This window comes from Lasioglossum baleicum, chromosome 7 (genome assembly GCF_051020765.1).
Source record: "Lasioglossum baleicum chromosome 7, iyLasBale1, whole genome shotgun sequence".
Taxonomy (NCBI): domain Eukaryota; kingdom Metazoa; phylum Arthropoda; class Insecta; order Hymenoptera; family Halictidae; genus Lasioglossum; species Lasioglossum baleicum.
In genome coordinates, this window is record NC_134935.1 from 3,120,970 (window position 1) to 3,137,024 (window position 16,055).

At 36.8% G+C, this 16,055-nt stretch overlaps 1 protein-coding gene across 20 annotated transcripts in view; it reads right to left on the reverse strand.

Moving 5' to 3' along the window:
* The window catches only part of Brp (ELKS/RAB6-interacting/CAST family member bruchpilot), a 251,684-nt gene that overhangs the window by 33,774 nt on the left and 201,855 nt on the right, over window positions 1-16,055 (reverse strand). For 19 of the 20 annotated variants that reach the window (XR_013009213.1, XM_076426881.1, XM_076426878.1 and 16 more), the window contains 5 exons: window positions 11,244-11,633; window positions 4,811-5,113; window positions 4,587-4,739; window positions 4,244-4,432; window positions 4,016-4,155 (listed from right to left, as the gene is read on the reverse strand). The exons of the other annotated variant lie outside the window; for it this stretch is intronic. Coding sequence is in view for 18 of the 19 variants with exons in the window: in XM_076426881.1 (XP_076282996.1) it covers window positions 4,016-4,155; window positions 4,244-4,432; window positions 4,587-4,739; window positions 4,811-5,113; window positions 11,244-11,633 (1,175 nt within the window). In the remaining variant the exon portion in view is untranslated. The remainder of the gene's footprint in view (window positions 1-4,015; window positions 4,156-4,243; window positions 4,433-4,586; window positions 4,740-4,810; window positions 5,114-11,243; window positions 11,634-16,055) is intronic. 20 annotated transcript variants of the gene reach the window in all.

Below are 16,055 nucleotides of genomic sequence, written 5' to 3' on the forward strand. Positions count from 1 at the left end.
ATGGCTATAATTGAATCGTGTAAATCTATCTCTTCTTCTAAAACGAAAAAGTAATTCAAAGTAAATGCATAGATTTTAATAAATATCGCAAACGTAGAATTTGAATTCTAAGTGCTTGTAACATTCCAGTTCCAATTAAATATTATCCCTTATTATTTTTATTATATTTGTTAAATACTTCTTTTTCTAACTTTACGTATATTGTTTATTACTTGTTCAGTCCTGCAATGTCAATTTAGTAGTAGTAAGTATCGTATACAATGAGAAGCATAACTGATTCAACACACTTTAAGTCAGAATAACTTTTTTATGAATGGGTCAAACGACTTCAATTTCTCTGTAAGGCTAGAAGAATTAGTTTAGTAAATTACGTCTAATAAATAAGTTGAAAAAATGCCTATGGTCGGGGAATTTGGAAAAACAATAGTAAAAATTGATTTTTACAACTTTTTCAGCTGGGCCAATAACGAAAGTTTGAAAGATGTGTTTTGTAAACTCGTATGAATTATATAAGTTCTGAGAATTTCATTGAAATTGGTTAATTGATTTACGAAATATAAACGATCAAAAGTGGTAAAAATTGCAATTTTCCATGATTTTCAGCCTTTTTACCACTTTTGGTCGTTTATAATTCGTAAACCATTCAACCAATTTCAATGAAATTTTCAGAACTTGTATAATTCATTCGGGTTTACAAAACACATCTTTCAAATTTTCGTTATTGGCCCAGCTGAAAAAGTTGTAAAAATCAATTTTAACTATTGTTTTTCCAAATTCCGACCATAGGCATTTTTTCAACTTATTAATTAGACGTCATTTACTAAACTATTGTAATTCTGCTAGCCTTACAGAGAAAATGAAGTCGTTTGGCCCATTCATAAAAAAGTTATTCTCATTTAAAGTGTGTTGAATCAGTTATGCACCTTACTGTGCGTACAATTAGCATTCTAAGTGCTTGTAACATTTCAGCTCCAATTAATTTCGCCCTTGTCAGTTTTATTATATTTGATAAATAGTTCTTTTTCTAACTTCATGTATATTGTTTATTACTTCTTCATTCCTGCATTGTCAATTTATAATATTCTACAATGAATATGTAAAATGATATCCAACATCATAATAACTGAACAAATACAATTCATGTAATATATTTTTATTGATTTCTTTCGCGATCATCTTCATCCACAAATAGTCATTCTAACAAATTACCTCTTGCACACAATCCTCATAGTAAGAAAAAGTGTATCTCTTGAAAACAAAAGCTAAGCTACTGAAAAAATCAAGTAATATTCGTAAAATCAGTAAAAATACAGTTTGACTAGCTTGCGGTACCTTAAACAATTTTTTTATCGTATTCAAATGTTAACAGCTTACATTGTATTGCTATAGTAGGCAACTTCCGCTCACTATTAGATCTCAGCAATAAAAAAATTTTTTCGTTCCTACGTTTCGTTCCACCCTATTAAACATTTCATAAAACAAATGGAACTCTCCGAGTTTGTAACACGTTGACTGATACGTCGGTCATATGTATGCGGTTGACAAAATTACTTTGATTCTATGGGATCTTTAGGGCATGATCGTGCGACAGTCAACGTGTTCAATATTTGGTCGGTTCCTTGCATTAAATATCTTTATTTCCTGGGTTTCAAGTCCAGCAAATAAAAATTGAAAGGTGCATGATACCGAGTAAAGTATTTCAACCTTCTTCACATATCCTAACCGGATTTGAAACACTGAATATATTATAAGAATATATTATAAGTATTTTTGGCAGATGCGACACTCAAAGTGTTAAACGCAGGAAACCAGAAATATCTTGTTGAACCCACACAAGTTATAATTAGGTAATTTATTTGATACGAAAGGAGACTGACTGGAGCTTCTTTATATTTGCTATAATTTGAAAATTTCAATGCAAGCTGTTCAAAGATTGTCTAATACAGTGATGAGCAACCGGCCACATTTGGTCCTGCATAACCTCTAAATTAATCAATTTTCAACATAAATACCTTAATACGTTACATTTAATTAGTATAAATAACATATATACAATACAGAGTGAGTCAAATATCTTTGTTGCTATCAAAGATACATTAAATGTCTCGAGACAAAGTTGAATACTAAAATGGGGCTCACATGATACCAAAAAATTGTTGGTTTTGTTATTTTTTTAGAGATATCAAGGTCGCCTTCATTCTTTAAAAATGGAACCACTCTTTTTTGAACACCAGTCCCTTCCACTACAAATTCAGTGACTATAATTATTCAAGATCATTCGAAGTCATGAGCAGAGAAAACGTATAAGATTTAAAATATGACAGCAGAATACGTTTATCACGAGTGAGACTTGTAGTAAACATACTAAGGTCCTTCAATTTTATTGAATGTTTTTCAAACATCCTTTAGCCGATTATGCTGCGATTTATATGTATACTAACAGTATGTTTTCCGAACGCGATTCTGCTACATATGTCTTATTCAATGATTGAAAGGTGTGATATGATAATGGTTTATTGTGAATATGGACAAAATGCAATGTAGGCCCGATTACTTTATCAAGAAAGGACCGTGACCGTGAGCGTAACACTCCTTCTTGTGTGTGGCAGACTTTTATTAATATCTACAAGTTGTTTAGATGTACTACAAGTGTACATACACGAAAGCGTTAACGCAAGAAAATCCACGACTAATGAAGACAATGAAATTAATATTGTAGCGCCTCCTCTTTTCCTTGCGTAACCACAAATTTTGTCCTTTTTCTATGTAATCCAGTAGATTTGAGCGAGAAAATGCAAAATTCTAAGTTTCCATCCTAGCAGATCAGTGCTTCAAACGATATGAATGTTTAAAGTTGAGCGAATTTCGGTGTTTTTGACAGGTTAGAGTGCTGCGAAGCCGCTATGTGGGGCCACTAGCACGCGGTGATGTTGATCATGTAGATTCCCATGCCAACCAGCAACCACCTAATTAATTATCGGTATTACCGCGTGCCTGTACAGCGGCACGCGACTACACACAACATGGCGGCGCTAACCTGTCAAAAACACTGGAAATCGCTCAACTTTAAACGCTTATAAGTTATAAGTTATAACTTTGGAACCATTGACCCTCCAGGATCGAAACTTGGATTTCTCGCATCTTCTCGTCCAAATCTTCTGGATAACATAGGAAAAAGGCAAAAATTTACAGGAGGAAGGCAAAAATTTCTGGTTACGCAAGGAAAAGAGCAATCTACCATTACACTTTGTCCTTAAGACGTTTAATGTAGCTTTGAAAACAACAAAGATATTTGAGGTACAATCCTGCAAACTAAAATTATTTCATCAGAATGTTAAAGAATCTAATATGGGCATACTAGATGCTTAATCTACAATTGTACATATTATAGACGCACTTAGGAGATTCCAACTTCATATTTCCACTTTTGACGCACTGCAGTCCGCGGATTGCTCATCACCGGTTTGGGTTAGGGATATAAGTACATGTCTAGGGATACAAGTACAACTCGGCTCATGTAATGTCCTACTCTCCACACCTACGGTGGAGATATGTAAGCTGACCTACTCGTTTCTGAATGACTGTGAGTTAAAGATTTAAGAAAAGAGTATATCTGTAAACTGCTTGTGTAGCATACGATTGTTCACAGTTTGTATTGTATTATATGAAGTATCCCAATGTATTGAAATGTCTGTATAGTTTTGCAAAATAATCTCTTCTTTGAGATTCAAATTGCATCAGCGCCCGCTCGAGCGGTAAATAAAAATCAAATCATTTTATTTAAATTTTAATAAAATCAAATTTTCTATTAATTGGGTATTTAACACATCAATATTTTTCTCACACTTACAGCCAAAATGGCGCCCCTAAATTTTGGCGCCCCGGACAGATGTCCGGGCTACCCGCCCCTAGAAAGGGCCCTGATTGCATTAATAAAAAAAAATTATAACTTGCGCAACTGTTTCTCGTGCCTAAACTAGACGCGTTCGGTCTAATATCAAACGAAACTCTGTACCTGTCATACTTCTCGCGCATCTTCTCGAACTCTTTGTTTGCGTTCTCCCGGTCCTCGTGGGCCTTGTTCATCGCGTACTGCGCCTTCTCCACTTTCTCCTTCAGAATCTGGATCTCGGTGACGGCGTCGTCGCGTTCGAGCTGTTTGGAGAAGAAAACGGATCGTCTGTTAGCACCTGTTCAACCAGGATCGGTCAATTTACGGAAGAAAGCAGGACGTAGCACTCACCGTCAGCTTCTGATGGGAGTTGTGCACCTTCTCCCATCTCTCCTTCACCATGTCGAGCTCCGACAACAGGTTCTCCTTCTCCCGTTGCATCTTCGCCGCCTGGCTCTGCTGGAACTCTATCCTCTCGTGCAGCTTCTGCATTTCCTCCTGGAAGCCGTCCCGCTCCTTCTGCAGTCGTAGCATTATAATCTGCCGGAAGCGGGAAGCGAGAGCGTGACGATTACTTTAGTTTCGTGTCGCTTTCACGGATTCGTGTAATACGAATACGATGCTGACTCTAACACCAGTTTCTCTCGCGAGGTAATGCCAGAAAAATTGGGGACAACGCATTGAATCCTCGTACCTGAGCCTTTTCGTATTTATCCTGTAGCCGGTCCACTTCCATTTGAATCGTTTCCCGTTCCTTTTGTATTCTAGTCGACTGTCCGAGGGCTTGGTCCAGTTGGCTCTGCAGGTTCCCGAAATCGTAGTTCTGCTTCTCTCGTTCCATTTGCATCTGTTCGGGACATTTTGACTTTGATTTCGGCCCGACCGTAGACAATACACATTTGATAAACATCTACTTACTCTGCGAATCTCCGTCTGAGTCTTATCGAGCTTCTCCTGGAGCTTGTCTGTCTCGCTTTGCGTCTTGTCCAGCAGAGTCTGCAGCTTGTCCTGCTGGAGCTGTGATTTTCCAAGGGTCGCCTGAGTACGTTCGATTTCCTCTTGCGCCTTCTCGAGATCCGCCATCGCCTTGTCCCGTTCCGAGTGAAGCCGGGCTACCGACGCTTGTGCTCGATCGTACTCGTCCCGAAGGCTCTCCTGCTCGCCTTGAGCATTTTCCAATCGCGCCTTCAGCCTGTACACTTCACCTTGACTCTTCTCCACCTTCGGAAATCACGAAAATAACGATAGAGATGGGCTCAACGATAACGTTTCCAAATGCCCTCTAGCTCTGGCAGTGGCTACGGTCTTCTACTAACCACGAGGCGCAAACACTTTCGACGAATAGACGGAGACTTCAACCTCCATTCTGATCATTATTACAATTTGTTTTAAAACTCTTTAAGCTTCGTACAGACCTGGACATTTTGCCGAACATTGCACCGAATGGCGAACAGAATGGAAAATTGACATTAATTTCGGTGAACCGAACGGCGAACGGGACGGAGAATCGATCCAAATAGCACACGACGTCTTAAACACGTTAATTTCGAGACTAAATGATTTGGAGATGTTATGATAGGGACTAGTTTACTGTACAATGACCGGAATACTGTTTTTTAATTTTGCTATTACTTGGAAAAAAATAAAAAACGCGTGTTTCTTAACTTCTTTCGTCTGCGCTTGTAACGAAAATTTGAACAATGTGTTTTGTAGGTCTCTGTAATGTAATGTATACTGAAAATTTCATCGAAATCAGATCTGACGTTGTTACGAGTTATGAACAAATAAAGATCGCGAAAATCGCAGGTTTTCCACGATTTTTGACACTTCCGATCGATAACTGCAGTTTTTGCTTTAAAAGAATTACAGTTAGTTGGAGGAAGAATAAATGTCGCTACTGAATGAGTAACACACACAAGTAAATCATTTAAAATATTATTTTAAGAGAATAAAATTTAGAAAATTGATTAGAAAATTATTACGAACGCTGGTATATTATTGTATACTCTATAGCAGTGTTTCACAACCTTTTTTGGTTGACGGCACACTAAAAATATCTGGAATTATTTGCGGCACACCTGACTATAAACAATGTAAAAGTTGTACGATACAAAAGAAAACAAAACAAATTATTTCTTTACAAAATTTATTCAATAAGAGGGCTGAACCAGGTTTCTTGAACAAAGTAAATCAAAACGATGTTCCAAATTTAAAAAGATTTCTTTAGTAACCGTTGAGGTAATTACAAATACTATTTCAAAGTTAGAAAACCCATGCAATTTTAATTATTTGTCAAAAACCCTTGCGGCACATTTGACAATCTCCCGTGGCACACAGGTTGAGAAACACTGTTCTATAGTATGTATAATCTAGTACATTCTGCTAAATTCTAGTATGTACTGGTATATTCCAGTATATTTTGGCATACTCTAGTATATTCAGATATATTCTGATGTACAGTCAGTGTAAAAAGTATTCGTTCACCCTTTAAAAGAGAATAACTTTTTTATAATTGTACCAAACCACCTAATTTTTTATAATGAATTAGAAGTATTGGTTTATGAAATGATGTGCAAAAAAGATTTTCCAAAAATTATAATTTGCAAGGATACAAGCAAAAATAAAAAAGGCATTTTTTGAAACACTTTTTCAGCATGTCTATAACTAACATAGATCTACAAAAGATATATTTTAAATTTTTCATTGAGGTTCCAAATAAAAAAGTTTCAAAAAATGCCTTTTAATTTTTGCATGTGACCTTGTAAATTATAATTTTTGGAAAATCTTTTTTGCATATCATTTCGTAAACCAATGCTTCTAATTGATTATAACAAATCAGGTCGTTTGATACAATTATAAAAAAGTTATTTTGTTTTAAAGGGCGTTCGAATACTTTCGTTACACACTGTATGTATTCTGGGTTACCCTTGGTTCGTCGACAACCCATTTCACCGACACTGTTTTCATCGACACGATTTGACCGACAGTAACTTTCGTCGACACTATGTTTTCATCGACACGATCAAATCGTAGACATACCTATGTTTTCATCGGCAGTCCGTGTTTAACGACAGGTTTGAGTTCATTATTCATATCGCTTTAATTTCATTACTTGATATTTGTGTAATTATTGTACAATTTTTTTATGTTTTGTAGTCTATATATGTATTGGGTTGGCAAATAAGTTCGTTCGGTTTTTTAGAGTGGAGTAAATCACAAAAACCGAAAATATTTGCCAACCCAATACATTCGTAGCATTCGTCCTGTTTATTCACATTTTTTATATGTATACAATTATGTATGTTTGATATTAAATGAAATATTATGATTTTTCATTCATTTGTGTATACCTATTAATAAAGTTCGTTTATTTGAAGAAATTCTGATTAATAAAGTAGCAATAAAAACTATGATCTAAATAACAATGCTTTGTAATTCTCTTTATTATTTATTATACAAGCAACTAAATCCGTCTAGAACATAACAATGATAATAACGATTAATCTACATTAGCAAATACGCGAATTTGGTGTCAGTGGAAATGAATGAACTCAAACTTGTCGCTAAAGACAGACTGTCGATGAAAACATAATGTCGACGAATGTCAAATCGTTTCGATGAAAACAGTGTCGGTGAAATGGGTTGTCGAAGAGCCAAGGGTAACCCATGTATTGTAGTGTAATCAGGTATATTCTGGTATATTCTGGTATCTTCTGGTATATTCTAATGTATTCTAGTATATTCTTGTTTATTCGAGTTCGTTATCAACGAGTCCTAGTCCCGCGCGTTTGATTGGCAGTGTAGGTCGTAGCCAGGCCGAAATTAACTAATCTCCTTTAACGTCGTAATATACCGGTAGGAAATGAACCTTCCGAGACCGTCGTTGCCTTAACAGCGCCGCCATTAGAGTAACTACACGCATGCCACCTCCGATCCGTTATTAATACGAAGTCGATGTATTCCCTGTTTATCGCGCGGCACTAATTAAAATCCATTTCTCGTTCGACCTCTACGAGAGCGCCGCGATCGTTTCCCTCGCAGCGGCAGTTTGTCAACCATGTGCCATGGCGAACGATCAAACATCCATCGAAAAATAACAGTAACGAGAAACGGGGGGATCGATTCGAGCGGAAACATCGGTCGCATTCTTAAAATGAGCTTTCCCGGCCGCGGTAAGAACGCGAGCGCGCAATTTTCCGGACACTTAGCCGGCAGTTTCATTACCGGTTCGTTTCGCGCCGTCGACAAAGGCTGTAAGAACGTGGGCGTGATTGGAAATTAGATCCAATCGCCGGGTGGAGACTCGACAGGGTCGGGATAGATCCTAGACTCAGCCGCGAGTTCGATCCTCGATTAAAGCCGATTGTTCTCCCTGTTCTTAGAAGCGGAACGAACTTGCCGAGTCGTTTCGATGGCCGATTAATCGCCGCGGAACGTTTAAACAAAGAGGAGAACCGGTCCAGGCCACTTCCTGCTTTTGGTCACCGTTGTTCGCCGATCGAGACGGCGCGCCGGCGCTAGTTAACTCCCAAATCGTAGAACTTGAGTAGGTAAAGACAATGGTGAAACGGGCGGATGGGTAAAATGAGACATCATCGTTTTTCTCGGGTAAGTGATCTAAAAGAATAATTCTAGAATAATGTCTTTATCGGTTTCTTTCTTTCTAGGCGATCACGAACTGTTGAGAGGACTCATTAGTACTACATTAGTATCAGAAGTTTAGACGCAGTGTCGTAACGAGGGCGTGGCGGAAGAGGCGCCCGCCACGGGCGCAACTGGGTTTGGGGCGCAAAACAAAGAATACCGACCCGGTTGAGGGTCGCTTGGATGCTTTTCAAATCATGCAAAACACAATTACGAACTCTCATTACGAAACACGTATCCAAATCTAGACATAGAATTAAGGATTTTCATAACAATGCCTGTAACAACAGCTTCCTGCAAACGTTCGTTTGGCAAATTAAAAATTGTAAAATCGTACCTACGTTACTCTATTGGACAAGAGCGATTAACAAACATGTCTATAATATCAATTGAAAAAGATGTTGCCAAAACATTAAATTTTGACGATATAATAGATGCGTTTGTAAATGAAAAAACCAGAACAATTACTTTATAAAAAATATGCTGAATTGTTTTATGTTTTTATTATATTATTTTAACATATACCTACGTTTTGTATTTCCTTTATTTTGTCGTCATTGAACATGAATAAAAATTTGTTCTTATTCAGGTTATAGATTATTTATTCATACAAATACCTTGACAAATACATTATTGTATATGCAGGCAACTCATTTTGATGAGGTTAATAGTATTTAATATATTGCATTTAGTAAAATTTAACTTGTTACGTTAAAATTTTTTATTTTTATGTCATTATTGGGTTACGGGGGGCGCAAGTTAGACACCTGCCACAGGCGCTTCATACCCTCGTTACGGCACTGTTTAGACGCACCCTATTATTTTAACAAAAACGTACCCTCTGTATGTTTAGAATATTTTCAACAATTATGATTACTGCTAAAACTATTCAAATATGACTCTGCAGGGCAAGAGTTTTTAATCTGAATATGAAAAAGGGCCGTATCAAAAGTTTAGACCAGGCCTGGCCAACACACGGCCCGCCAGGCGATTTTATATTTCTATCGAAACTTTTGTTTCCCGTTGTATGTATACAAAAGATATTAAATAAATAAAGTGTCATTGTTATAATGCGTAAGTGCGACTACGAACTCCAGCTCTATGTATATTTGATATCTTTGATACTTTGATGTAATTGAGTTACAGGGCAACAATGAAATGAAACAAATTTTTGCGTCCACATCAAAAATTAAGTTTTACAATACTTAAATTACATCCGAGAGATATTCCAACTTAAGATATTTTACATATATGTTTGTGAAACATTTGAGAAATTTAAAAAGAGTTCATCACGTGCTTCATTAACTGATGCCAATTTAGAAAACCAGCTAACAAAATATGTGCAACGTCGAACGTAGAACGTAGAACATAGATTTACAAAAATTAAGTGAAAGAAAGGATAAACAAATATCTCATTAATTAAGACTCGAGAGTTAATGATATTGAATCATAGTGTATACCATAAAGTTTTATTCATTTTGTATTTGTATTACATTTTTTAAAAGCATGGTTACCTAAAGTGCGGACCGCTGTAACGTTACGCGTCATCAAAGTGGCCCGTGAAACCATTTCGGTGGGCCAGGCCTGGTTTAGACTCTAAACTTAGAGTAAGTTTACTTGCTTTTCTTGTTGTTTGTAATTTCATATCGTGCACCAGTGGTTATATTCATTATAAGAGTGATGTTAATAAACCTTAGTGATTTTGTTACATTAAAAACAACATTGAAATATTTTAAAAGTTATCCGCAGTCTAGTGATATGTCATGCGATACCTGCTCGTTTGGATCTCTTACTTAAGAAAAATAATGGTGTCCCATTTTACCGGCCCGTCCCGTTTTAAGGTCTATTTATATTAGCCAGCCAGACGTCTGGTGCAACACCTGTTTTTTGTGCCACGCACAACAGGGAACCGTCAACACGCTCGAGCTAAATGGACCGACAGTCTCGAAAAGAAATATTGGAAAATTGGATACAAAACCAGGGTAGCAACGTTCTGTCCGATGGCTTGTTCTGGCGAATATAAAGAGACCCTTAGCCTGCTGTCCGCGCCCCCTACATTTTGATACAGTGGTATGAAGAATGTATGGAAAATCTAATTTTTTAGTAGCCGATTCGTATCGTTACATATTACAACCTTCTGTAATTCCTGTTTTGAACGAGATATATCACTGTTATTTACTGGATATGCATGCAGGGTGTTAAAAAGAAAGTGTTCGAAAACTTCAAGAGGGGCAAAATATGACCGATCAACATATGTCCCAGAATCAGTTGTATCCAGAGCTCAAAGTAGTCAACACCAACTGCTCACTAACATGTATCATTAGACTTCGTAGACCCAAACGGGAGAACCCAAATCTTTATTCTAATCGAACCAAGCTGTTTTGTCACATTAGAGATGGAGTCATTGCTCTGTTATGATACAGACACACTGTAGGTCCAAAGATATGTAAAATATACAATTGATGTGTAAAGATTTGGACGGATCTTGCCGTGGCTGTCATTAAATCGTCAAAAGTGTTCGCCCCGCGAGTGTTAAAGATGAGGAAGTTCTGTGGGATTAGGACCCTAGAGTGTAAATATGAAGCATAGTAATTAGGAAAAGTTGTAGGGTCCCTTAGTATCTGAAGGGTCCCTTAGTATCCTAAAAACCGTACGCTACTGGGGGAGCTTTGTACGGGTTTCGCAAGGACATTCGAGGAAGGGTTACCTTTTCTTGAAGGGCGGCAGCCTCTGCCCTGGCTCTCTCGTTGTCAGCCTGCGTGACCCTGAGCTCAGCCTGCGCTCGCCTCAGTTCCGCAGCCGTCTTTTCAGCGCGTTCGTGGATCCTGTCCATCTCCTGGGTGGAGCCGATGGCACTCCTGCCATAGGAGCTCTGCGACCTCTCCACATCGTGCTTGAGTCGCTCGTTCTCCAACTCCAACCTGGTTATCCTCTGTTTGGCAGCCTCCCAGTCCGCTCCGCTGCGACCAACCTCGGACGCAGCTTTGTCAAGCTCGGCCTTGCTCTTACCCAGCTCCGACTGTGAGCTCTCCAGCTTCGCTTCCAGCCTGTCCTTTTCTGCCTGCGCCCTCTCCAGCCGGGCGCCCAGTTTCTCGACCTGTGGACAGGGTCCAGCCACGTCTCAGTCTTGGCCGAGGTGATCAATGTCTTCCTGGTTAGAGCAATTTCCTTCTCCATTTAGAATTCAGATCGATAAATCGTGAATTCTAACAAGGAACGTCGGCCAACCGACACGGGCCGTCTTTGGTACCATATTCTTACGAATATGTATACAGTACGGTCGAACGAAAGAGCACAATTGCACGATTATTATCTAACAGTGAAATGAAGTTAACTTTTATCTTTCACATTAAGTTTGCACAAGTTGGGTTGTCTCAGATAAATTGTTCAGGTGCCGCAAGAGCTCTGTTTGAATTCCATGTTTTCTTACAAGCACTTGGAATTCTAATTGAACGTATACGATATTTACTAAAATATATGCATTTACTTGGAATTGCATTTTGGTTTCAACAGAAGACATAGATTTATCGATTCAATTTTAGCCATTATGAATCCACATCTTGCAGATAGCAAATGAAGCTTCAGTTGTCAAACTTAATAATCGTGAAAAACTAATTTTAAATCAATTCAAGGATGCCTACCTGAGATGCTAAATGTATCAAACGATTTAAGTACTGATCAAAAGTACCTTTTAGAGATGTATCGTGCAATTTCTAGTAGCACATGTTCTCCTCATGTAGCACAGAGGATCCCAGGTAAACTTTCTCATTCACGTTGGCTCGCAATTGCAAATCGCATTCTTTGATTGTACAATGCCAGTGAAAATCCTTCGAGAATGTTATGCATTTTAACTGAATTGATATAGTATAATGAAAGTTTACGCTCCAGTTTGGTTTAATATCAAACTCAAACCATTTTGTATTTATGGTTCTCAGCATCTGTGGCGACTGATTCAGTTGTCGCGATACCTTCCAGAGCATCTACTGAGCGTTTTTAATCCAGTAATACGAGGAAATGGCTATTTTGCTGCTTCAGAAAATCTTCTCTTGGGAATTCTTACAGATAAACGAAAAAATATTCGAACATTGGGACTTGGTAGAATTTTGAGATTAGAAAATTTAACATTCGAAAAATCAACTTTGACACAAAGGACTACGTTGATTTTATTTCATGAAACAATTGGAAAATTTTTGAGACTCCAGTACTGAAAGATATTATAGAAGATGAATTACTCGAAATAACATCAGAAGACAACATTGAACATTTACCATTTGAGTTTCTACGATTTCCTGGTCATACACGAGCGGTAGAGAGAGAGTGGTGAAACTTACAACTGCAGCTTCATCTGTCTGCAGAAGAATAGCAGAGATGGATTCATAATGGCTATAATTGAATCGTGCAAATCTATCTCTTCTTTTGAAACCAAAAAGTAATTAAAAGTAAATGCATAGATTTTAATAAATATCGTATACGTTCAATTAGAATTCTAAGTGCTTGTAACATTCCAGTTCCAATTAATTATTATCCCTTATGATTTTTATTATATTTGTTAAATAGTTCTCTTCCTAACTTTACGTATATTGTTTATTACTTCTTCATTCCAGCAATGTCAATTTAGTAGTAGTAAGTATCGTATACAATGAGAAGCATAACTGATTCAACACACTTTAAGTAAGAATAACTTTTTTATGGATGGGTCAAACGACTTCAATTTCTCTGTAAGGCTAGAAGAATTAGTTTAGTAAATTACGTCTAATAAATAAGTTGAAAAAATGCCTATGGTCGGGGAATTTGAAAAAACAATAGTAAAAATTGATTTTTACAACTTTTTCAGCTGGGCCAATAACGAAAGTTTGAAAGATGTGTTTTGTAAACTCGTATGAATTATATAAGTTCTGAGAATTTCATTGAAATTGGTTAATTGATTTACGAAGTATAAACGATCAAAAGTGGTAAAAATTGCAATTTTCCATGATTTTCAGCCTTTTTACCACTTTTGGTCGTTTATAATTCGTAAACCATTCAACCAATTTCAATGAAATTTTCAGAACTTGTATAATTCATTCGGGTTTACAAAACACATCTTTCAAATTTTCGTTATTGGCCCAGCTGAAAAAGTTGTAAAAATCAATTTTTACTATTGTTTTTCCAAATTCTGACCATAGGCATTTTTTCAACTTATTAATTAGACGTCATTTACTAAACTGTTGTAATTCTGCTAGCCTTACAGAGAAAATGAAGTCGTTTGGCCCATTCATAAAAAAGTTATTCTCATTTAAAGTGTGTTGAATCAGTTATGCACCTTACTGTGCGTACAATTAGCATTCTAAGTGCTTGTAACATTTCAGCTCCAATTAATTTCGCCCTTGTCAGTTTTATTATATTTGATAAATAGTCCTTTTTCTAACTTCATGTATATTGTTTATTACTTCTTCATTCCTGCATTGTCAATTTATAATATTCTACAATGAATATGTAAAATGATATCCAACATCATAATAACTGAACAAATACAATTCATGTAATATATTTTTATTGATTTCTTTCGCGATCATCTTCATCCACAAATAGTCATTCTAACAAATTACCTCTTGCACACAATCCTCATAATAAGAAAAAGTGTATCTCTTGAAAACAAAAGCTAAGCTACTGAAAAAATCAAGTAATATTCGTAAAATCAATAAAAATACAGTTTGACTAGCTTGCGGCACCTCAAACAATTTATTAATCGTATTCAAATTTTAACAGCTTACATATTACTATAGTAGGCAATTTCTGCTCACTATTAGAATTCATAGTTAGCAATAAAAAAAAATTTTCATCCCTATGTTTCGTTCCACCCTAATATACAGGGTGGTTCGTAACCGGTGGTACTAGCTAGTTAAGAATAATATTTTTTTGTCTGATACTTCATTTTTAAAGAAGGCAGCTGTAAATATTTAGGACGAGTGTACCAGTAAGTCACTGAGATGAGCACTACTGATTGTGAGTGACCGTTTTTAAATATATACTACCAGAAAGAGATTTTAACCCCTGGAACTGCTCTGTGGGTCTCAAAGACCCAGAGCGTCATTATTTATAATATGACATGCGCATGAGTGACTTGTTTGCATTTTAGTGAAACATCGAGGTGGGATACTAAACCATTAAATATTCACATTTTCTGTTTTTTCTCTAAAAAACAACTTTAGGTTTCTGAGACCCGAGTGTGAGGTACATACATGTCTCAAACATAAGTGTGATCATTCAGGGTTAATTAAGAATTTTTGACAATCGTTGATATACATATAGACCAGGTCAGGGCAACTTGCAGTTCGCGAGCTGCAGACGACTCCTCCACCTACTTCTGGGTCCTCCCCACCAAACTCCTGTGGAGTGTAGGAGGAAGTTGGGGAGACTGGCAGTAGCGACACAGGAGGGGCAATATAAAATAGTTAATAGTGGGGGAACCGGTACACTGGCAGTGGGAATCGTGAAGCGACAGCGAGGAAGAAGTTGCCCGGACCTGGTGTAGAGAACGAACTTGAACATTCTTTCTATTATAATAATTATTATCTGTGGTTGCGGGTAGTGAGATTATACAGGCGTGCATTCAAAATTAATTCTTTTGTAGATGACATTCACTCGTTTACGCAATTTAATTTGCAAATTAACTCTTTTGCAGGTCTCATTTACCCTTTTGCAACAAAATTTGTCTACAAATTCGTTTTCTTAAGCTACTTTGACGAAAAAATATCCGATGTAAAATTGCTATTCCAAAAGAAAAATTTTATTGCATAAGCGTAATAATGTAAAATAACATGAAATGATACGTATACATGTATACACATAAATTCTCTATCCATCTATAATGGTTTTTCGTAACTTTATGCACATGCTCATGTAATAGTTATGGGAATTTATACGGGCGATATTTGCAACAGAATGATTAATAACAGCCAGTAAGTAAGTGTCCGCGGTTTGAAGGATCAGCAAAAATATTCAGACTCACAAAAAACGACGAAATGATGTTGTATCACTTCACTGTTGAATCATCTATAATCTATAAGATGAATTTGATTTACAAAAAGCTGAATTTGATCTATGAAAGGGTGAATTTGATTTGCGAAAAGATGAGTAGGACCTGCACACAGAAGGGTTAATTTGGAGTGCAACAAGGTGAATATGATCTATAATTAATTTGGAGTGCAAAACTCCGGACTGCACGTCTTTCTGGTGCACAGAGTGGTTTCTCACTTTCGTATTAACAATATAAGGTGTAGTGTGTGTACCGTATATTACTATTTACTGTAATATTGATGACATACGGAATATTGTGAATAAAGCCATTGTTTTTGATTTACTTACTAGTCATTATGTGGTCACTTATTGGTACGTCTGCTTTGATTACACTTTCAGCATCTCATTAATTTCTAATTGACAGTAGGAGTAGAATGGCAACTGTATATGAGGAGAGAAGTTGCAAGAGAAATCTAAGAATCATTATACAGGGTGTTTCCTACTTTTGCGGCAAGATTGT